Source organism: Phaenicophaeus curvirostris, chromosome 4, assembly GCF_032191515.1.
Source record: "Phaenicophaeus curvirostris isolate KB17595 chromosome 4, BPBGC_Pcur_1.0, whole genome shotgun sequence".
NCBI lineage: Eukaryota > Metazoa > Chordata > Aves > Cuculiformes > Cuculidae > Phaenicophaeus > Phaenicophaeus curvirostris.
This window is the reverse complement of record NC_091395.1, coordinates 1,489,377-1,511,135: the sequence shown is the minus strand read 5'-3', so window position 1 is coordinate 1,511,135 and position 21,759 is coordinate 1,489,377. Positions and strand designations below refer to the sequence as shown.

Sequence of the window (21,759 nt, the reverse complement as noted above, 5' to 3'; positions counted from 1 at the left end):
AGCTGCAGCCCTGTGGCCAGTTCTGGAGCCTCAGCACAGGGAGGACATGGAGCTGTTGGAGTGAGTCCGGAGGAGGCCACGGAGATGATCTGAGGGTTGGAGCACATCCCGTACAAGGACAGGCTGAGTTCCTCAGTCTGGAGAAGAGAAGTCTGTAGGGAGACCTTAGAGCAGCTTCCGGTACTGAAAGGGGCTGCAGGAGAGCTGGAGAGGGGCTCTGGATCAGGGAGAGCAGGGACAGGACAAGGGGAAATGGTTTTCGGCTGAAAGGGGGGAGATTGAGATGAGATATCAGGATGAAGTGTTTTCCTGTGAGGGTGGGTCCAGGTTGCCCAGAGAAGCCGTGGCTGCCCTATCCCTGGAGGGGTTCAAGGCCAGGCTGGATGGGGCTTGGAGACCCTGATCCAGTGGGAGGTGTCCCTGCCCATGGCAGGGGTGGGACTGGGTGTGCTTTGAGGTCCTTTCCAACTCAAACATTCCATGATTCTATAAAAATTAACACAGGCCCAGGCAGGTGTTGGCTTTGAGAGTCTGCAGTTAGGTGAGCTGTGAGGGATGTGAACATGGCAGGGCCCACTACAGTTTCCATTTGGATTGTTGGAATCACCTTAGCCAGAAGCCAAGCCATTCATGTTCCCAGACATTCCTTGTGTAGCTGGATTGCACAGATGAAGGCTTTTCCGGCATAGAAGTACAGGAGGTAACAGGGCCCCAGGCCTTGCTGTGGTGTTTTACCCTGCTTGTGTGCCATGTAAAAGCCCACCAGAGTTGGAGTGCAGTTCAGGTGGCCCCAAGGCTGTGTTCTCAGTGTATCAGGGTCAATATGCAAGTGCAAGTGTGCCCTCCTGCCCACTCTCTATTTGTTTAAGTTCTGGTAGAATATCTAAATTCTAGCAGAAAGGTCTGAAAGTCTGAACGGATGCAGTGGTGTGGGCACAGCAGTCGATACGTCCCAGTTGTGTGTCAGAGAGTAACGTGTGCCAGTCTCTGTTCAGAGTGTCTGAACAGTCCTGGTGTTGGCAGTGAACTTGTATGGGGAACAAGAGGCAAAACACAAGCAGATTTCATGCCGGCAGTGTCAGAGCCACACAGAGTTTACAAGAGTAAAACGCTGTCTTGTTTGTGGCCATACCAAAAGCAGGAGTCTGCAAGTGGAGCTCTCGCGTTTTCCGAGATGATTTCACTTGTGGTTTTGCTTCTAGCTCCTTTTCTGGTGAACAGTTTGAAGCCTTTTTCCACTTAGCAGCTTGTTTGGCTCACCCAACTGTTGTCTGCCGCGTGGAGAAGTTTAGGCGGGGATTTAGACTAGGATTGATATACTTTTTAGACTGACCAATATAACTGGGAAAAAACCCAAGAGACAAGCCTCCTGAGCTGCAGACTTCAGTGCTCTGTTTCTGCAGAAGTGGGGCTTGTGTTCCTGAGATATGTCTTTTTTCCAGCTGCGTTACATGTCCAGGATGTTATCTTTCTTTCCATCATTATCTCAGCGACACCCCTGGCCCATCGCAGCTGTGATAAGAGACTGGGATGATCTCACTCCTTCCAGATAATGCTTCGTTTCTGGCAATGCTTCAGATTGCTTATCGTGGTGGCTTTCACTGTGAAACATTTTGTATGAGTCCTTATCGTGGTGGCTTTCACTGTAAAACATTTTGTATGAGTCCTCTCTTGCTTGTCTTTTCAGATTCTGTGGGGGCTTAATCAAAGACATCAAGAGGAAAGCACCATTCTTCGCCAGCGACTTCTACGATGCTTTAAATATTCAAGCGCTTTCAGCCATCCTTTTCATCTACCTGGCCACAGTGACCAATGCCATCACCTTTGGAGGATTGCTTGGGGACGCTACGGAAAACATGCAGGTTAGTGAGGGCTTTCAGAAGCAACAAATATGTCCTTTGCCTTTTGCTGTCTGCAGTCAGAGGGTGTTTGACCACGGACAAAGCTTGAATTCTGGGTGCAATTAATAGAGGTATCCTGTGTTTCCACTTAGAGTTGGCTTGCTTTCTGCTGTTGGATGGCTGTCCTTCCAAAACTCTTTCCTTAAATGAAAGTCATCCAAGTGACAAAGTCCTTTGTCCTTCTATGTAGGGAAGCTCCTCTGACCCGCTCTCTGTGTTTATGTCTCAGTCATACCATTTCAGTCCAATTACGTTTAGTAAGCCTGATGCAGACCTTCCACATCATCAGAGCACAGCACCGTGCCCTCTGCGAGACTCTTAGGTTCCCTGGACCTCTGCCCCTCTGGTGAAAAGTCAATCCTACAAGTCATAGGAAATCGAGTACATCAGGACATGAGATTTCAGGGGAGGAATGCGAGTTCTTTTAGAAAGATGAATTCCCTGACAGTGGAAGATTGGATCCTGTGAGCCATATCATTTATTCAGAGACAGGATCAGCGGTGAAGGCAAAAGCAGGGGCTTTGAAGTATGGCTCTGCTTTAAATGAGGTCTAAAGGAAAGGAATGCTGCGTGTACATTGCTGCAGGTTCTTCCTGGTGGACAGTTGTGCTCTAGCAGTGTGCTTCAGCATTCCTTTGGCTTTTTGAAGAGGAAGAAATTGAAGCAGCAACAGTTCTCCTGAACAGTTTGCTGGTGGATCAGAGCTTTGGAGAGTTTGGGCACAACTGGCTTTTGTTTTGCTCTCTGCCTTCAGCAATCCCTTGTTCACCATGCCTGCGTTGGGTCTCTTGGCTGCAGTGGAAGCCTAGAGAGGGCTTTGGCTGCAGGTTTTCAAACACAATTGTACGCTCTTTGTGCTCAAATACCCCTACCCCTGTATCATCAGAGCTGGAGTGAAGCATCCCAAAGCTCCAGGGACCTGCTCTGTGGATCGGAGTCCAGGTTCATGTCAAGCATTGCTCAAACTGTTGGGCATTCCCGCAGCAGGGAAGGGCTTGGGAGTAGGAGTTTCTGTAAGACACGTAAGAGCATGAGCTGCACTGAATCTTTGTACTCGGAAAGGTGGGGAATGTTACGCCAGCTGTAGAACCGCACCTAGAAGGTTCCCCCAGGCATTTTTTCCTCATAGAAAACCGTAGTTTGGGGGCTGCCACATGGCAGGTTATACTTCTTGTCCCTTGTAAACAGTTGTGTGACTGTCGCTGGGTCAGGCACTAAGAATCACCTGACCATGCTGCCTGCCCTGGCTAACATTTCTTTAAAAGCTCGCTTTGGAGTTCTATGTTTCTGAGTAAAGACACTATTCTTAGCCACCGACACGTGGAAGAATGCAGGGAAAAGAGATTCCAGATGCGCTGGCCATGAGGGCCTTCTCCATGAGTAATGCAGGAGGAGCGAAGGGGATCAGCTGTGCAAATGCCTTTCCTTGCCCCGAGAGCAGTTGTCTCATCCTCAAGACCCCAGAGGCCACAAGCAAAGGCTCAGAGGCTCTTGTCCATGTCCCCTGCAGAAACTTGGAGGCTTCAGAGAGTTGCAGTAAACATATCTCCCTTGCACTGATCCGTCCCTGCCAGGGCCACGGCTGTTAGCAGTGTCACCAATAGTGCTTAGAAATGGAAAGGACCAAGGATGTCACCTCCTGGCAAGGCATGGTTCTTTCTGTCCACTGTACAGCCACTTGCCTAGGCAGAATCATAGAATTGTAGAATGGTTTGGGTTGAAATGGATCTTCCCTCCTCTGTCTACTGCAGGGCGTGTTGGAGAGCTTCCTGGGCACAGCAGTCACCGGTGCGATATTTTGCCTTTTTGCCGGTCAGCCCCTCACCATTTTGAGCAGCACAGGACCTGTCCTTGTCTTCGAACGGCTTCTCTTTAATTTCAGCAAGTAAGTACGCGGGGGGAGGAGGGGAGGAATGCCTCACGCTAATGAAATACCAGCTAGGGAATGAGATGGCTAGCGGTGGGGAAGGAGGGGATTTAGTGCGTGAAATGAAACATCTCTTTGTTCCTTATTGAGCTTGCAGTGCAATCACATCAGGGATTTTCACAGGCACGCATGTCCCGGAGCACCTCACGGTGCGGGGGTGCCTGTCTCCTCCTGGAAGTCCTTGGCCAAGCCTGTCCTTGAGAAGTTTGCACTTGTGACAGTCTGTGTGCTGCTCCTCCCCAGCCACTGCTCATCTATGTCCCGTAGGAGCAAAGAAAGCAATCCAGATCCTGGAGATCTTACTAAATGTGGGTGTCAAGGTTACCAAAAATTATCCTTAAATCAGTTCTCATTTGAAATAATAGGCAAAAGTACCTGTGATAGGCACAGCTATCAGACACTGAGTGACCCCAGAATTCCTCACGAGAGCTTAACTGCGTTAAATTTGTAGAATCATAGAATCATGGAATGGGTTGGAAGGGACCTCAATGTCCATCCAGTTCCATTGGTGCGGATGCCTCTCACTGTATCTGGGGGCTCAAGGCCATGGTTTTTTCCCTTTGAACTCGTGTAAAGAGGTTCTTCTCCCTCCCCACTGTGTTGACGGGAATGCAGTGATGATAGCTGGCACCCCAAGCTAAAGGGAGCCCATTTTGTAGGTGTTCTCATTTGCTATTCCCACTTCTGTGATGCTGGCAAAATATAACACGAATCCCTAAAGGAATCGGCATGTTCAGTGGTGACTTTACATGTAGGACTACAAGTTATACCCAAAACGCCTCAATTCTCTCGTAGCCCTCCCTTTCCCCGGTGTGAATTGTGAAAGCCTCGTGTTTCACTGCACAACCCCAGGAGCCTTTGGGTGCAGGTGTTCCGAGGCTTCCTTTCAAAGCCCTCGCCTGCAGTGTGGAACGGCTTTTTGGCCCCCGGTGGCTATTTTCAGAAAAGGTCTATTGAATTATTAAGCTGGGCATGGCTGCAGGTTGCAGTAAGGCAGGAGACGTGATCTGTGTTTGATTGTTTAGTTTTGTCTTCTCCCTCGTTATGCTTAGTCTCTGTGGGGAGTTCGTCAGAAAGAATTGGGAGCCTCTAATCCTGTCTTCCCTGTGGTGGAGAAGTTGTTTGAGGCAGAGGTTCTGCTGAGGCAAGCGGAGTATTTATGGTGCCACATACACCGAGCTCTTCTTGTGGGAGATGGTTTGACTTGGCTACTGAGCTCACTCGATAATGCTTGTGGCAGCGGGAGCCCGGTCGGTGCAGGGCAGGGTCGGAGCCTCCTGCTGCATTGTCGGAGCTGGGGTTATTTTATCATCAGTATCGTTTGGTCTGAAGCCCAGATGGCCTCACCATGTGCTCTGACTGCTGTTAGACAGAGCCGTAGTCATGTGAAGCCAGGGAGAAGTTCATCTTGAAGTCAAGGGTGGCACGGAGGGACAACCTGCACCTTCCAATGCAGTGCAGCCCCTCCTGAGGGGCCCCAGGACTGCCGCTCTCCTAGAATCAGAGAATCATGGAATGGGTTGGGTTGGAAGGGACCCCAAAGCCCATCCAGCTTTGCTGGAGCCCCTCTCAGTACTGGAAGCTGCTCTAAGGTCTCCCCGGCGCCTCCTCTTCTCCAGACTGAACAACCCTGGTGTGGGCTGCCCAGTCCTGCCAAAGGAGGGCAGAGGACATGGGCTTGGAGCCCGGCTCTTCACCGCACTGAAACTCAGGCAGGGAGGGATGGTGGCCAGAAAAAATGGGCAGAAAATTCTCCTTAGGCCGAGGAGGGAAACTGGAAGCTGCCGACTGCAGACAGCTCCCAGCAGAGCAAGAAGGGGCACCTTTCTTTCCTTTCTTCAGCTTGAGTACATGATTAAAATCAGGAGTAGATATGCTGTAGCCGTTTGCATCTGGTGGGCAGGTCAAAGCTGAGATGCAGCATGCAGAAGGGAAAAAGGAAGGTGGAAAAACACTTTGCGTGGTCTGGGGAGGTAGAAGGTGGTTATTTTTAGCCTGCGGAGGAGGTGGTGGTGGTTATAAAAGCTATTGTCCTAACAACCTGCTGGAGCAGAATAGCAGGATTGGTGATGGGAGCCTTTCTAACAGGAAAATTGGATTCAAGTGCTGTGATTTTTCAATAACATGTTCATGGTTGTTCATATTCGCAACACCCTGTTCCCTGCTGGGAGCAAAATTAGAAAGACTTCCCGTCTACTGTTTCATTTAAAGTTTGACTCTGTGTGTGCGTAGTCTCAAAGAGCCTCGCATACCCAGCCATGTATCCAGCTCCGGGTGCCTGCAGGAGCGGCGCTTACTGCGTTGTCAGCAGAGTGGGTCGATGCTGCAGGACATGCAGGGTCCCTCCAGCTGCCTCTTGCGAAAGGAGTCCGGGTTTCCGAGCGGGAGGCGAGGCACTGGGCTCCCTGGGAAAGCAGAGCCCTGGCCCTTCTGCCTCCCAGCTGCAAAGGTGGGCTGTGGGGAAAGGTTCCCCTCCAGAGACCTTGGAAACCGGGTGATTCTGTGATTCTAAGGTGTCTTTGAGACTGCTTTGGCTGCTTTTTATTTAAAGGCAGGCTCCCAGGGAGAGACTTTCAGTTTTTCTTACAACACTCAATGTGAGGGTGGGGAGGCCCTGGCCCAGGTTGCCCAGAGCAGGGGTGGCTGCCCCATTCCTGGAGGTGTTCAAGGCCAGGCTGGATGGGGCTTGGAGCACCTGATCCAGTGGGAGGTGTCTCTGCCCATGGCAGGGGTTGGCACTGGCTGGGCTTTGAGGGCCCTTCCAATCCAAACCATTCCATGGTTCTGCTGCCCTAGCTATTAACTGCAGGGTGGACAGTTATGGAGTTGACTGGCTGCAGACAGAGAGCTGACCCCAATATTTTCCTTTCCTGTCTCATTGCAGAGACAATGATTTTGACTACCTGGAGTTTCGTCTCTGGATTGGCCTTTGGTCAGCCTTCCAGTGTCTCATTCTGGTCGCTACCGATGCCAGCTTCCTGGTCAAGTACTTCACGCGCTTCACCGAGGAAGGCTTCTCCTCCCTCATTAGCTTCATCTTCATTTACGACGCTTTCAAGAAGATGATCAAGCTGGCGGATCATTATCCCATCAACTCAGAGTTCAAGGTGGACTACATCACGCATTACTCTTGTGCCTGTGAACCAGTAGATCCAGGTAAGAGGGGGTTTAGTTGCCTCTCCTTTTTGCATACAGGAGATTGCATTGGTTTTTCCTTTTCCTGCAGGGCAGATAACGAACAGGAAGGTTAATCCTTCTTTATCATTTGTCTTCAGATATCCTATCTCAGCTTTATTTTGAAGCTGAGGGGTGAATTTCACCCTGTGTGCCAACCAGAACGTCTCACTAGTGGAGAAGCTGTCTCACCAGTGGAGAAGCTGTCTCTCTGCCCTCATCCCCCTGCATCCTTGCAGCTCTTAATTCTGCGTGGCATTCCTCTGAGGAGTGTGTGAAGGGGCAGGAGTGGGGGCCAGGTCGCTCCTTGTATCAGCTGTGCCATTTTGTCAAGAGCCAGAGCTGGATTTATTCAGGGTGTTACCCAAACATGGGTGGTTTTCCACCTCCTGTATGAGTGGAAAAGCACACACAGTTCCTCACTGGAGCAGAAGGGAAGTGTGTCCGACAGTTCAGTCTGTCACCAGAGCGTGGGCACAGGGCAGGTATAGCCGGCATATACGTATCGATCTGGCAACACCACCAGGAACAAAGGATTATGAAACCCAAATACAAACAGAAATACAGTGGCTCGTACCGTTGGCGAAGCCGCAGCCACTCCTAGGGTCCTTCGAACAATGAGAAGTGAGTAAGAAACTGATTTGTGCTCAAAGTAAACTTCAGGTTATCTCGAGTTGCCTGTCAAACAGGAAAAGCTTTTGGTTGCTGCTGGCTGCCTCTGCACAAAGACGTTGGATGCTTAGGAGCTGTGTGCCCGTGTTAATTATTCACTGCAGGATCTCTGCAAGTACGTGGATGCTGGGCCAGTTGTGCTTCCATCTGAATGGCAGCACAGCTTTTTGGAGTAAGGACAAGGGGGAATGGTCAGTGCTGAACCAAAAGTCTCCACTTCCCACCTGAACGCCTACAGCACAGAGCCAGTGCCCTGGGCTGGTGTGGTGGTACATCTGGAGCATGTAGAGGAAATGGGGCGTGTGGTAGACTCTACATCTTGTTTCCTAAGAGGTTTGTGCCCAGAAATACAGTGCTGGGCTTTGCCTTTGGGGGAGAATTGGCAGGGGTGGTTTGCTAAAGTTCACCAACGCTCACTGCCACACTTCTTTCACCTTCTCCCAAGTGACAAGCAATAGGACAAGAGAAATGGCCTCAAGTTGCGTCAGGGCAGGTTCAGATTGGATGTTAAGGTAGATTTCTTTACTGGCAGAGGCTGCCCAGGGCAGTGGTGGAGTCTCCATCCCAGGAGGGGTTCAAAACCTATATGGTTGTGGCACTTTGGACCATGGTTTAGCTCTGTTTTTTAAGTGATGGATGCTTTTAAGTCACTCCAGAGCAATACTTCGATTCACTTTACTTGAGCATAGAGATTGCAAACAGTTTGGTGGAGTCAAACGACTTAATAGTTGAAATATGCTTTCCTCCCCAGCAATCTTGTTACTACACTCGTGGTGTTGCTTTGCTTTCCTCTCTTGCAGTTAATAGCTCGTTATTGAACAGGACAGCAGTGCAGTTGGCTGATGAGCTGCTCTATTCCCCGGCTGAGATGGTAAGTGCCCTTGGTGAGGATCATGTGGGCTGTGGAGTCAGTCAGTGCCGTGCGTTGCTGCTGGGGCGTGCCGGTAGATCAGAAAGTGATTGCCTGAAGAAACCCTCATGGCAACGCTCCCCTGTTGTCTGTGGCACAAGGCAAATGTGACCCAGCTCTTTTTGACACATTAATTAACTTCATCCTCCACAAGTTTCTTGTACAGAATCCTGCATAACTCGATAATATTAATTACTTGCTAGCAGTGGCTGCTGTCGTGCAGCTTGATCTGATTGATGGGCAAGCTCAAGCTTCTAGAAAGGGCAAGGAGGGAGTTTTTCTGCTAGTGTTGATCCCAGAGATCATAGAATCTGTAGGTTAGAAAAGAGCTTTGAGATCATCAAGTCCAGACGTAACTGTCCACTACTAAATCATATCCCTAAGCTGGTTGGGATTTGGTGTTGATCACAGTGAGTGAGTAGTGGGGAGTGGATGTAGAGGTGGTCTCAGGCCACTCTGGCTTCTCTGTGTTGTTTCCAACATTGCCTTTCCACTGGGGAAAACACAGAATGTGCCTGGCAGCCCACAGCGAGGTCAAAGATCTCTGTCTTCTCTCCGAGGCGCAGGGTGTCCTCGGTTCCCAGGTAGTACCATCCTCTGTCCCTTCTGTCTGCGCACAAGCACAGGGATTTTAGCTTCTGCACTGTGCCTTCCTTTTCTTCCTGGTGTTCTTCCTGACGCTCTGTCCCCATTCCTGTCCTACGTGGGCACACAGCTCTAAGGCCACGTTCTCTCTGTGTGTGCAGTCCAACTCCACCATTGACTGGTCATCGCTGACAACCAAGGAGTGCTTGAAATACGGAGGGCAGCTTGTGGGCAACAACTGTGACTACGTCCCTGACATCACCCTCATGTCTTTCATCCTCTTTTTCGGCACTTACACCTGCTCCATGGCCCTGAAGAAATTCAAGACCAGTCGATATTTTCCAACCACGGTAAGTATCTCCTTTCACCCTAGCGGTCTGGTTCTGTACTCAGAATGCAAAGCTCAGCCTGCCTTTTGGTGTAGCTGTCACGCAAGAAAGAGCGCTTTGCAGGGGAGCTGGGTTGCCCTGGTTGAGATAAAACCATGGAACTGGTTAACCAAGGTATGTCTGGGATTGCTTAGCTGTCACACTCTCAGTGTTTCTGGGTAAGGCAGCAGAAGAGACAAAATGAGCCGTAAGCTGTTGTGGGAATCATAGAATCCTGGAATGGTTTGGGTCAGAAGGGACCCCAAAGCCCATCCAGTGCCACCCCTGCCAGGGGCAGGGCCACCTCCCACTGGATCAGGGGCTCCAAGCCCCATCCAGCCTGGCCTTGAACCCCTCCAGGGATGGGGCAGCCACCCCTGCTCTGGGCAGCCTGGGCCAGGGCCTCCCCACCCTCACAGGAAAACATTTCTTCCTATGATCCCATCTCAATCTCCCCTCTCTCAGCTTAAAACCATCCCCCTTAGCCTGTCCCTGCCCTCCCTGATCCAGAGCCCCTCCCCAGCTTTCCTGAAGCCCCTTTCAGTACTGGAAGCTGCTCTGAGATCTTCCTGATGTGGGATGTGACAGGGATTTTCAAGGCAACACTTCCAAGCTGAGATATGCACTTAGCAGCCTTAAGAAGTCAGAAAGTCCTTGATGCAGGTGTAGTTTTAGCTGCCATTTTCAGTGTCACATCCGCAGCTTTGTGTGATTTCCTGACTCTGGCACTGGATGCGTGGCCATTCGGCAGCCACGGGGGCTATAAAACCTCATGTCAGAAGTCTCCCCCTCCCTTTTTAAAATTGCGACACACAGGGATTTATCCTGCATGGATGTTTATTGTTCTGCCGCGTTACAATTGAACCTCTATTATTTTTAATAAAAAGGAAACAAATTCCATCTGGGCTGGAATGCAGCTCAATTTCTCTGTAACCACGTGAACCCAGGAAACCTGGAAGGAACGCAGCTCTGGAAGGATCGTGCAGTTACCACCAAGCCCAGTCGGTCCTGCCCAGTTAAATTTTGAGGTCTGACTAGTGGCAGCTTCAAGTGTTAGTGTTGCAGTGAGTTCAGACGAGGCTTTATCTGAGGGCATGGTGAGGGCTTAGCTGAGAAGCCTGGTTTGTTTTCCTCTCTCTTTAGGGCTGTTTATTACTTGAAGAGAAAGCAAAGTAATCTCTGCCAGTGACACAGAACGTCTCATCAGCTGTGGAAGTTCGCATCTTCCCAGCTTCTAAAGGAAAGTTTGAGTTCCATTGTCTGGTGTTAAGTTCCATTCCTTCCCTTTCTCATTTTATTTTTTAACCTGCATTACAAAATCAGTCCTATTAAAAGAACAGAGTCTGGGGGTAAAGCAATATTTTTTATTAAAGACACCTTAAGAATCCTGTGCTAACACAAGAAGCTCGACTCATAAAAAATGCAGTGTCTGCGTAGAGAAACATGGACATGTGGACTCTAAAGAATCAGAGATCAGGAGGTAAACAGAGGAGACAGTATGTTATATGTCTAAAATAGTCACTTTTTTTAGGTTGATTGTTCAATATCTGGTGATATTGGAAGCTGATCCTGAAAAGCCTCTTCAAGCCCCGCTGCAGGGGAATGAGGTCTCCACACCAGTGGTTGTTGGCTGCTGTCAACCTAACATCGGTGAGACTGCCTCAAAGGATTCAAGTGGGAGTTTCTTACAAAAGCAGTTTTCTTTTTTTTTTAATTAGGCTTGTTTCTGTACTTCCATTTAGGCTTGATTGCTTGGCTTTCAGACAGCACAATAAGGAACCAAGACACAGCAATGGGTGAACTGGGGTTGCGTGGTGCTAACGGCTGTTCTGTCCACTTCTGTCTCAGGCCCGGAAGCTCATCAGTGACTTTGCCATTATCTTGTCCATCTTGATTTTCTGTGGGATTGATGCCCTGGTAGGTGTGGACACACCAAAACTCATCGTGCCAAGTGAATTCAAGGTATCTCATTGTCGGCTTGCTTCGTGGCCTTTGGAAGGGGTTTCCTTTTCCACCCGTGTGCCCTGTATGACTTGCCCTCAGCACAGGAAAGCAGTCACCTGTCTGTAAAGGGCTGTTTTACTCAGATGATCCTTTTTGTTAGCATCCTCTTGGCTGGCTAATTTATCTCCTCCATACTTTCAACCTTTTGTTGCTGTTAATGGGAAGGGTGGAGTTGTCAAACTTCAAGTGTCTCCCTGTAGCCCCATCGCTGGGACTACAAGTGTATTTTGGGTATCATCACTTCCAGACTGTGCCTCTAATTGCACCTTTCTTTTCCTTGCCCTAAAAAGCCAACCAGTCCTGAGAGGGGCTGGTTTATCCCACCGTTCGGAGGGAACCCGTGGTGGGTGTACCTGGCAGCAGCCATCCCTGCATTGCTGGTGACGATCCTCATCTTCATGGACCAGCAGATCACAGCCGTCATCGTCAACAGGAAGGAGCACAAGCTCAAGGTGAGTGTGCTTCGTGCAGAGCTGCCACGTGCTTTTTCTGTGCTGGAGATGCAGGAGGGCCTGTGGCAGCGTTGATGCCACCTCAGAGCCATCATTGATGGTGTTAAACAGCAGGGTTTATTTTGTTAATTGCAGTACAGTTTTTGCTAGGAAAGCCTCTGATTCAGTTGAACTTCTTGACCGTTGTGCACACGGCGTTTGCCTTCCTCCTAAAGCAAGAACCCTGCATGGGGCCAACTCACCATGTCTTGCTCAGGAAGGACTTAGTAATATTGATTGGCTTCACCGTCCTGACGCCTGAAGCATTCCCACATGAGAAGCTTTGGGCCTCCCCCTCCCTTTTCCTTTGCAAACAGGTCCCGTGCCAGAAACAGCGAGGTCAGGTTTCACAAACCCAGCCAGCTGCCCCCTGCCTCCCAGGGGGAGCAAAGGAGTTAGACCCATCGCGTCCTACCCACTGCTCATCAGGCAAAGATGTATCTCGAGCCAGGAGAAAGTAGAGCAGCTCTGCGTTGAGAGGCAGAATTTTTGTTTAAAGCCCCTTTTCATGTCAGTGTAAACCCGAAGGTTTCATAAAAGCTTCCAATATTTTGCCAAGCAGAAGGCTCTGATCCCTGGCTGCCTGGTGCACAAACCCTCTGGGTTTTGGCACTGCTGGAGCTTCCAAATGACTGTTCACAGACTCTAGCTCTCTATGGAAACTAGTCCCAGGCTCAAGTCCAGCTAACTCAAACCTCTCCTCTAGCATCAAATATCTAATTTTCTTCCTACCACCTTCCTGACTTAAAGACGTGGGCCTATTCCCTGTCATCTGGTGCTGTTTTCAAGGAGAGAGAGTTGCTTTGTGATTGTGGTCAGCTTTCTTCTTGCACTTCTGTCATGGACCATAGGGGGATACTTTATGAACCACAGAATGATGGAATGGTTTGGGTTGGAAGGGATCTCAAAGCCCATCCAGTCCTGCCCCTGCCATGGGCAGGGACACCTCCCACTGGATCAGGGGCTCCAAGCCCCATCCGAGCTGATGCATCAGCATGGAGAGGAAAACAGTGGTGGCAGAGTGGGTCCACCAGGTCATGCACGGATCTGCAGAGTGTCTGGTTTTGGGAGCTCAGGTCTGTGGTGGGGACATGCTGTGAGCCTGGAAGGGCTTCCTCTCTCAGGAGCTCTGCTTTCACCTGAGATGGGACCTGATTTTTATTTGCACAGCCCTGCATTATTGCATCCAAGCCAAAACCTCTCTCACCTTATAACAGCAGGCAAAGTTCCTCTGGGTCTGACAAGGCCCTGTCACTGTGTTTATCATGTAAGACGATCGCTGGTGGATGTGCCCAGGCATTGGCACAAGGTCCCTTTGTGTGGCAGCCATCCCGGAGCGGGCACTGCACAGCGGGTGGCTCTCAGCCCCTCCGAAGCAGGTTTTGTGGTGCTGGGGTGATGGCAGGACCCCGCTTGCAGTGGCTGTGACCCAAGTGTTGCAGCTTTACAGAGCTGTGAAAGACAAGCAATAAAGCTGAAGAGATTTGGGACATACCAAGGGCATAGCCGTGGTTGGATGTTATTTAAAGAAAAGCTTTTATATCCCCTGACCTGTAACAGCCTAGGACGTAGTAATGTTTTTAAAATAAACTTCCCAGACCGATGCTATGCAGTTTTTCATGCCTGGAGGGTTTTTCCTTTCCCTGTACCGTCAGTTCTATTGAAAAATATTAAATTCCTGTAAAAGAAGACTCTCCCTTCCTGCTAATGGGACACGTTTCAAGTGGTCTCACTTGTGAGAGGGAAGACTCCCTCAAAACACGGGTGATGCTGGGTCATTATTTACACGTCTGCTTCGTCAGTTCTGTTGGGAGCTGCTGGAAATGGCAATGGAGCTGAAGAGGAGGACTTTTCAGTTTGTCTGTGGACATTATAGGACGTGGCAACATGGCTTTAAATTGGAAGCAGGAAGATTTAGATTGGACAACAGGAAGAAATTCTTCACGATGAGGGTGGGGAGGCCCTGGCCCAGGTTGCCCAGAGCAGTGGTGGCTGCCCCATCCCTGGAGGTGTTCAAGGCCAGGTTGGATGGGGCTTGGAGCCCCAGAGCCCCTGGGAGGTGTCGCTGCCCATGGCAGGAGTGGAACTGATGGGCTTTGAGGTCCTTTCTGACCCAAAAGAGTCCATGATTCTGTGATTAGATATCCCACATGTAAATTAAGACCATCCTGAGCCTGAGCTGGAGGAGAAAGTCAGAGTAACAGGAAATGGGAAAGGTTTGTTGTGTGCACTGATGAGTCCTGGCTGGTGGTCTTGTGGGGCTGGTTTACAAGAAAACCCTCAGAGCATCACTTTGCTATCTGGATCTGGGCAGATCTATTCAATACTTGCCCACATCTTCCTTGGGAGAAGGCCAATCCTTGATACGCTCTTGATTTTAGGTCTGTCTTCTGCACCTAACTAAACAGACTTATCATTTTCCTAGTCACTAGAAGAATATATTCAGTGTTCTTCCCCCATGAAGAAGAGGCCCCTCATCTCTTCAGCTTGTAGACACTGGATGAACTGTCAGCACTGGCTGCATGTTTTTAGTAACAAAGCATAAACACTCCGGCCAAGTGCTCTTTAATGTCAAAAATGTATTTCCTGCTTCCTTTGTTACTGTTGTGAGCACACACTGTTGTTTAACTGGGGGTTCTTGAGTCCCGTCCTGCTACTCTGCATCAAGAGCCATCTCTGCACACAGGATCTCCTGCAGGCTGAAGGAAGGCTGGGTGTTTTTCTGCTAAAGCCTCGGTGAGGGGTCGCTGGGTTATCCTGGCGCTGCCGGCCAGCCAAGGCAAGCAACGCCCGTATGAGGAATACAAAGAATACTGTTCAAGGGTATTGCTTTCCCTCCTGAGTCACCAAGTAGGTCTTGATCATGCGTTCTTTCCAATAAAATATAATTGAATGGGATTAGCAAAAGATTAATCTGCTTTAGAATAGCAAACCTTTGCGGTTTCACTGGTGTTTTTGTGAAGATCTCTTTCTTCAGTGACTGTTTTGTTCCTTCACTTCTTCTCTTGGCACTTGTTGCTCTTGGGTTTACTGTATTACTTCATTAAAGGATTAAGTAATAGAAGATAAGAGGTCTTTACAAAGGAGTAAAGACTGAGGGCAGCTTTCCCCTTTCAGTAGGGTATGAGCCCATCAGCTTGTGGCTTTCTCCAGGAGAGGTGTTGGGTGCTGAGGGAAACTCCTCCATCCCAGGCCCAACCAGCAGGGCTTAAAGCTATGAAGTCCTGACTACGGAATCCCACAGTTGCTCCCTGTCCTAAATACAAGGGCTCAGATCTCGCTTTGAGACAGGAAATGTCACCTTTAGGCAGGCTCCATATTTCAATAAGGCTGCTTTCAGGGAGGCTTCATTAGGCCATTACACCGAGAGCTCTTTTACAATGGCTGCTTCAACCCCAAATTAGGCTTTGGGCTGGATTTAAGGGGTGGTTTGGGTGTTTAAAGCTCTCTGCACATCCAAGCTGTTACTTACACTGGTGCAGGATGACTTGGTGCACGAAGGTGCCGATCTTGGCCTCCTGCCATGTCTAAAGGTGCAGAGGAGCAGGACGAAAGCCTTGCACCGTCACAAGCTGCTCTCCTGCTTTGCAGCCGATCTCTGTCCCCTCGCCCTCCGTGGACTCTCGCTGCTGTAACTGCCTCGTGCTGTGAAAAGGAGCTGCTGTGTTTGTGTGCACAGCGGGAGGTGGGATGGTGCTGGGCTTTGGATTGCTCATCGCTGTGTTAACCTCATTATAAAAATGGAAACCTATCACTAAAAATAGGGGCGTTGTTGTTGCTTTGTGAGAGGCAGTGCAGAGCTCCTTCAGAACACTATAGCCAAGGTATATCAGCGTGTTTATGCGGGTAGAACAGAGAGGGAGGTAGATTGTGGTGCTGCAGGAGATGCTGCGTGTTTGCTGTGCCTCTGCCCCCAGCCAGAGCTCTGGCCGTTCTGTAGATATTAAGAATAACGAAGCTGAAGTCTGTCTGTCTCCCCTCACAGAAAGGTGCTGGATACCATCTGGATTTATTCTGGGTGGCCATTCTGATGATCATCTGCTCCTTTATGGGTCTGCCCTGGTACGTCGCTGCTACCGTTATCTCTATCGCTCACATTGACAGCTTGAAGATGGAGACGGAAACCTCAGCCCCTGGAGAACAGCCCAAGTTTTTGGGAGTGAGGTATGTCAAACAGAAAGGCTTTAATCGCCTTGTTTGCCTGCAAGGATCAGTTCGCGCTATAAATGGTCTTGTTTTGAGCAGGACGCGTGCAGAGCTTCAGGGGGAATAGCTGTGAGATTTGCCATAAATCTTCAGATCAGCTGGGCTTCTTTATGGCTTTTTTTGCCCACAGGGAGTGTATCCAGTTAGACGTTCGTCTGTCCTGGCCCTTTTGCAAATAGTCTCTCTTGAAAAGGAAGAAAAGCGTTGCGCTGCGTGGGTGTCTGTAGATGGGGAAAGCCTGTGCAAATGGGTGGGAGAAAGGGGAGGAGAGGGAGGAATCTTCACACTGGGGCTTAGAGCTTTTCTTGCTCTGCTTTGGAGTCACCCCAAAATGCAGAAAGCCTTATGGAGCGAGCTCTGGTGCCCATGGGACGCTGCAGAGTTGTCAGGAAGAGTTTTGTGCTGCTTTCCAAACCCGGGGGTGAGATTTAGCAGCACAGCTCTCTGGCACTTCAGACAATCATAGAACGGTTTGGGTTGGAAGGGACCCCAAAGCCCATCTATTCCCACCCCCTGCCGTGGGCAGGGACACCTCCCACGGGATCAGGGGCTCCAAGCCCCATCCAGCCTGGCCTTGAACCCCTCCAGGGATGGGGCAGCCACCCCTGCTCTGGGAAACCTGGGCCAGGGCCTCACTACCATCCTATTAAGTTCCTTGGCCAAATCCTGTGTATCACCTTCAAAGTTTATTTGCCAGAGGTTTCCAGTATTTGAGAAAGGAGATCAGTTCACTGCATGGAAATTAGGTATTCATTAGTGAGCATAATGGTAAAAACCATAAACCTGTCGTGTCTAGACTGATCAGGTGACGCGATATTTTCTGTATTGGGTCGCCTTTTCCAAGTGGGCTGAAGTGCTTTCGAGATCACAGAGTTGTTTAGGTTACAAGAGACCTCTCAGAGGAGCACTTCTGGAAATTGGGCCGCTTGTTTAGGCATTTAAACAGAACTTTAACAGCCTGACTTGCAGTCCTCTGATATATGAGTGGTGGAAGTATTTTTGGGTGTACGAGTGGCTGTGAGCGCTGCTCAGGGCAAAGGTTCAGCATCCCACGGAGAGCAGGCCTGCTCATCCAAAGGTTGGAGTGCTATGAGCAGGACTCCAAATACGCTGCTAATTTAGGAGTGTGGAAAGCTAATGATTTATTGCTGGTTTGCACGCTATAAATACTGCCACGCGGAGAATTTGGATTGCTGGTTAACGGTTTCTAGTGTTTAACATGTAAACACAGCCCTTGCTCAGTAGCAGTGCTCTGTTGATCCACAAACAGCAGAGCTAAGGCTTCCTACAAAAACTGATCTGGTGTTTGAAAACAGAGGTGTGTTAGGTTTGGCCACCAGCAAGGTCCTGCCTGGTGCTGTTGACCTGTGATCTGCTTTGAAAACGTGGCTGCAGGACCAAGTTGTCAGGCTTTGTGTTGGGTTTGAGTCCCATGAGAGGGAATAAAAGCAGAGTAGAAGCTGCAGCCATCCTGCTCACCCTGTGATTTCATTACAGGGAGCAGAGAGTGACTGGCTTCATCGTTTTCATTCTGACTGGTGTGTCCGTCTTTATGGCTCCCATCCTAAAGGTAAGTGCGTCACCTCGCCCGCATCCCTCTGCTCACACAGCGAGTAGGCGGTCAGGGCCACAGAATTGTTGGCCTGGTTTTATCTTCCCCCCAAAAAAGGAGATTAGTGAGAATTACTGATGTGGTTTTACACTTCTGTGGAAGCTTAAATACCATCTTTTTGGAAGAAACAAAAAAGATCGTGGTAGCGAGCCAGATGGTGACAAAGTTCAGGGCTGGGGGTCTTGCGGGCTGTGGGGTTTTTTTCGTTTTAAGATTTTTTTTCTTCTGCATTTGCACAAAGTTATGTTTCCTTCTATTTTGCACTCTTATCCTTCTGCTGTACCTGTGTTTCATGGAAAATACATTGCGGATAAAGCATGAGAGCCTACTGGTGGCATAAGGAAAGGATGATTGGCCATGCAGTAGAGTTGCTATGTAGGAGACACAGGTTAACAGACGTAAAAGTAGTTTTAAAAGCACATTTGAATTTATTTCAATGTGCACACATCTTAACGCATGTACCTGAAGAAGATCTTTGGTGCTAACCCACAGGGGGTGCGCATGGCCTGCTGAGAGGAGGGGTTTGTGTTGGGAGAGAATACACAGGCCTGGTGGTGATGAGTAGAGCCAATGGCTGGTGGGAGAAGTCCATGGGTACAGTTTTGGTCAAAACTCTCTGGGACCGTTGCAGTTGCCGTGGAGGAGCTGTTCCCTGCCTGCTGTGGCTGCCAAGGCCGCTCCTCCCCAGCACCAGGCTCCTGCAGCCTACCTGGTTTGGTTAAAAAAGCCAACAGAGCAGTCAATCTGCGCTTTTAGGCCGGATCCTCCTAAACCAACGCATCTCGTATCAATCAAAATCAACACCCAGCACTGTGGAAATTGTGCTTCTGGAGAAAGCAGTGCAGATGAATGCGATTTCTTAATCTCTCAATCTCATTTTCATGTGAGTGTAGCCAGGGCTCCAGACGGGCATGCCACTGATGTACCATTTAATCTAGGTAGGTCGCTATTTTCCAAGAGCTGAAATCTTTTGGCACATAGGCACAGAGAAGCACATCCTTAGTGGACCATCAGAGCATAGAATCAAACTGGAAAACCTGCTGCTCCATGTCTCGTGGAGGATACTGCCCTCTCCAGGAATGATGATTTCAGTGGCGCCAAGTGCAGGTGTAGCGTACAACAGGAGATGCCAGCAGAGAATTCCCTCTCTGTGGATCTGTAGACTAGTGGTATGAGCAGAAGATGTCCAAACAGTAACATTCGTGCTGAAACGGTGGCACGTGCATCGTAATTCCATGATGGAGCAGACAGGTGTCTGGTGAAGAATTTCTGGGGGAAGCAAATGAGCTTTTGGTCATGAGGAGGCTGGAAACCGTGAGGGCTGTGAGGCACGGTTAGACATGAGCCTGAAGGGGATGAGGCAGGCAGCGATGCTGCCTGTGTGTAAAGTGGAGAACGTGGCTTTATGAAATCAGCACGTTCCTATTCTTGATTTCTAAGGCTGTTTTTGCAACTAGCAAATCTTTGTGTCCTGGTAACAGCTTCCTCCTCTGCGCAAACAGGCGTTTCCATGCCCGTAGTTTAATGCTTGATTGTAATAATTCTGTTTGTTAGTGGACGTGACCTTTCCCTGCAAGATCTCTATTCCACTGGGGTCCGTTATTTCCCCTGTTATTGCTTCATTCATTAATTAGTTGTGCTTCCCCTACGAACGCGTAAGGGGAAGGTCCTCGTGGGAGGATGCCTGAGGATACATCAACACGCTCCTCGCCCACGTGCCAGTGAGAAGGACCTGGCGGTGTTTCAGGACCTTTAGCAAACTCTGGTGACAGCGTCTTTGGCTTGAGAGAACTGCCTTGCTAAATGCATTGCAGAACATTTAAGTCTTCTCATGCCAGTGGCAAACGGAACATTAATGAACCCCAATTCAATTCACCAGGAGAGCCAGAGAATAATCTCTTTTTGGGGTTTTTTGTGGTGTTTGTGCTGGTTTTGAACGCCACTGCTGTTCCTGCTCAGTTATAACCGATCTCCTCAGAGACATCCCGGGCCCTGGTAGGAGAACGCCAGGCACTTTCCTATAAATGCATCTTTAGTTCTGTTGGCCAGCGGCAGGTTTGCTCGGAGCGCCCGAGCCAGCAACCCCATCGTCAGGGAGTGCTTTGCCAAAAGAAAATCTTCCCAGCTCAAAGTGCTGATTGCTGTTCTGCAGGAGAACATCCTGAAGCTTCTCCGAGGGATGAGTTACAGGATTAGTTATCGTGCAATGGTGAAATAATATTTGGACATTTTTCCTTTTTTTTTTGAGAAACAGAATAAAGGGGAAGGAAAGAAAGCGATGGAAAGGAACCAGAAAGCTAAATGCTGAAAGCGTCCTGCCCAACTTGCTAGAGAACAGACTGTCTTGTCTCCTCTACTCCTTCAGGTTCAGTGAGGGCTTTGGATCCCTTGACACTCACAGCTCCATGAACTACACACTGACTCCCTGTCCCTCCCCGCTGCAGCACATGGAGATGGCAGCATGTTGAACTCAAGCTGTGGGAGGATAAAAAATGGGCTTTGTGAAATGTCAATGCAGCTCACTCAAGGAAGAAAATAAATTCAGTAGGATGAATAAGAATCATAGAATCACAGAACCCTAGAGTGGTTTGACTTGGAATCACAGAAACATAGAATCCCTAGATTAGAAAAGACCTTTGAGATCATCAGTTCCAATCGTCCCTATCTGCTACTAAATCAGATCCCTAAGCACTTCATCTGCCTACCTTTTAAACCTCTCCAGGGATGGGGACTCATCACCTCCCTGGGCAGCCTCTGCCACTGCCTGAGAACCCTTTCTGTGAAGTTTTTCCTTCCCTCTCGTCCTATCACCTGTCACTTTGGGGAAGTGCCCAGCACCCATCTCTCTACACCCTCCTTTCAGGCAGTTGTAGACAGCGATGAGGTCTCCCTTTAGTCTCCTTTTCTCCAGGCTGAACAGCTTCATGTCCCTCAGCCACCTCTCATAACCCTTGTTCTCCAGCCCCTTCCCCGGATGCGCTCCAGCCCCTCAATGTCCTTCTTGGAGTGAGGGGCCCAACACGGAACCCAGGATTTGAGGTGTGGCCTCACCAGTGCTGGGTACAGGGGAATAATCACTTCCCTGGAAGGGACCTTAAAGACTACCCAGTTCTAACCAAGAAATTAGCAATCAAGAAGTTCACAGGAGGTGACAGGGAATGTGACTCAGGAAAGGGAAGAGGGAAATGTAAGCAGGAAAGCTTTGGCCTCTGGTGGCATGTGGCCAGGTGACTGGTGTGCTCATGTCCCCAGTGAAGCCCACGCGCTCGGGATCGAGGCCTGTGGGATATGTGCCCAGCTCTGTGCTTCTGACCCAGTAAACGATGACTGGTGTGATGGGGAACACCATAAAGCACCACACAACCGCCCTGTTCACTGCCTCCTTAATGAGCCCCCTGCGTGGGTTGGAAGGCAAACGTTCCGAGGGCGGTGATGCTGGCGGTGGGTGCGTGGGAGCCTCGGCTGTTGTGCGGCTGCCGTTCCGTGGCAGCCGCCTGTCACTGCGTGAAGGGTTTCCCTTGCGACCGCCACGGAGCTCTTTCCATCCTTTGGGAGTTCAGCTACATCACACAAAGGCCGCTATTCAGCTCCTGCCTGTGGATTGTGCCCGAGCGTTGCCATTGGCATCACGCCGCGCTGGCCGTGCACAGGGGAGCTGCGGGGCTGAGGAGCGCTCCCCGCTCTTGGCAGCCGCGTGGTGGCTTTTGCCACGGAGGAAAGCGCCGTGCCGCAGGTTGGAGGCACAAGTAGTCACTCTGGGGAGCTTGTATGTCATTGCCATTACCCTTCCTCGCTTCCGAAGGAAGGTGTCCCTGATGGCAGGACTGGTGATGGAGGAATGGGCAGCGCTTAGCTGCTGGGGGAGCAGAAGTTGATGTTTGAAAGGACAGCTCCTGGCAGGGAAGAACT

At 49.8% G+C, this 21,759-nt stretch overlaps 1 protein-coding gene across 10 annotated transcripts in view; it reads left to right on the top strand.

Moving 5' to 3' along the window:
- The window catches only part of SLC4A4 (solute carrier family 4 member 4), a 189,894-nt gene that overhangs the window by 157,009 nt on the left and 11,126 nt on the right, over nt 1-21,759 (top strand). For all 10 annotated transcript variants that reach the window (XM_069855013.1, XM_069855015.1, XM_069855017.1 and 7 more), the window contains 9 exons: nt 1,688-1,862; nt 3,653-3,786; nt 6,713-6,984; nt 8,475-8,545; nt 9,331-9,519; nt 11,386-11,499; nt 11,832-11,993; nt 16,018-16,196; nt 17,736-17,808. In XM_069855013.1, the coding sequence (XP_069711114.1) occupies nt 1,688-1,862; nt 3,653-3,786; nt 6,713-6,984; nt 8,475-8,545; nt 9,331-9,519; nt 11,386-11,499; nt 11,832-11,993; nt 16,018-16,196; nt 17,736-17,808 (1,369 nt within the window). The remainder of the gene's footprint in view (nt 1-1,687; nt 1,863-3,652; nt 3,787-6,712; nt 6,985-8,474; nt 8,546-9,330; nt 9,520-11,385; nt 11,500-11,831; nt 11,994-16,017; nt 16,197-17,735; nt 17,809-21,759) is intronic.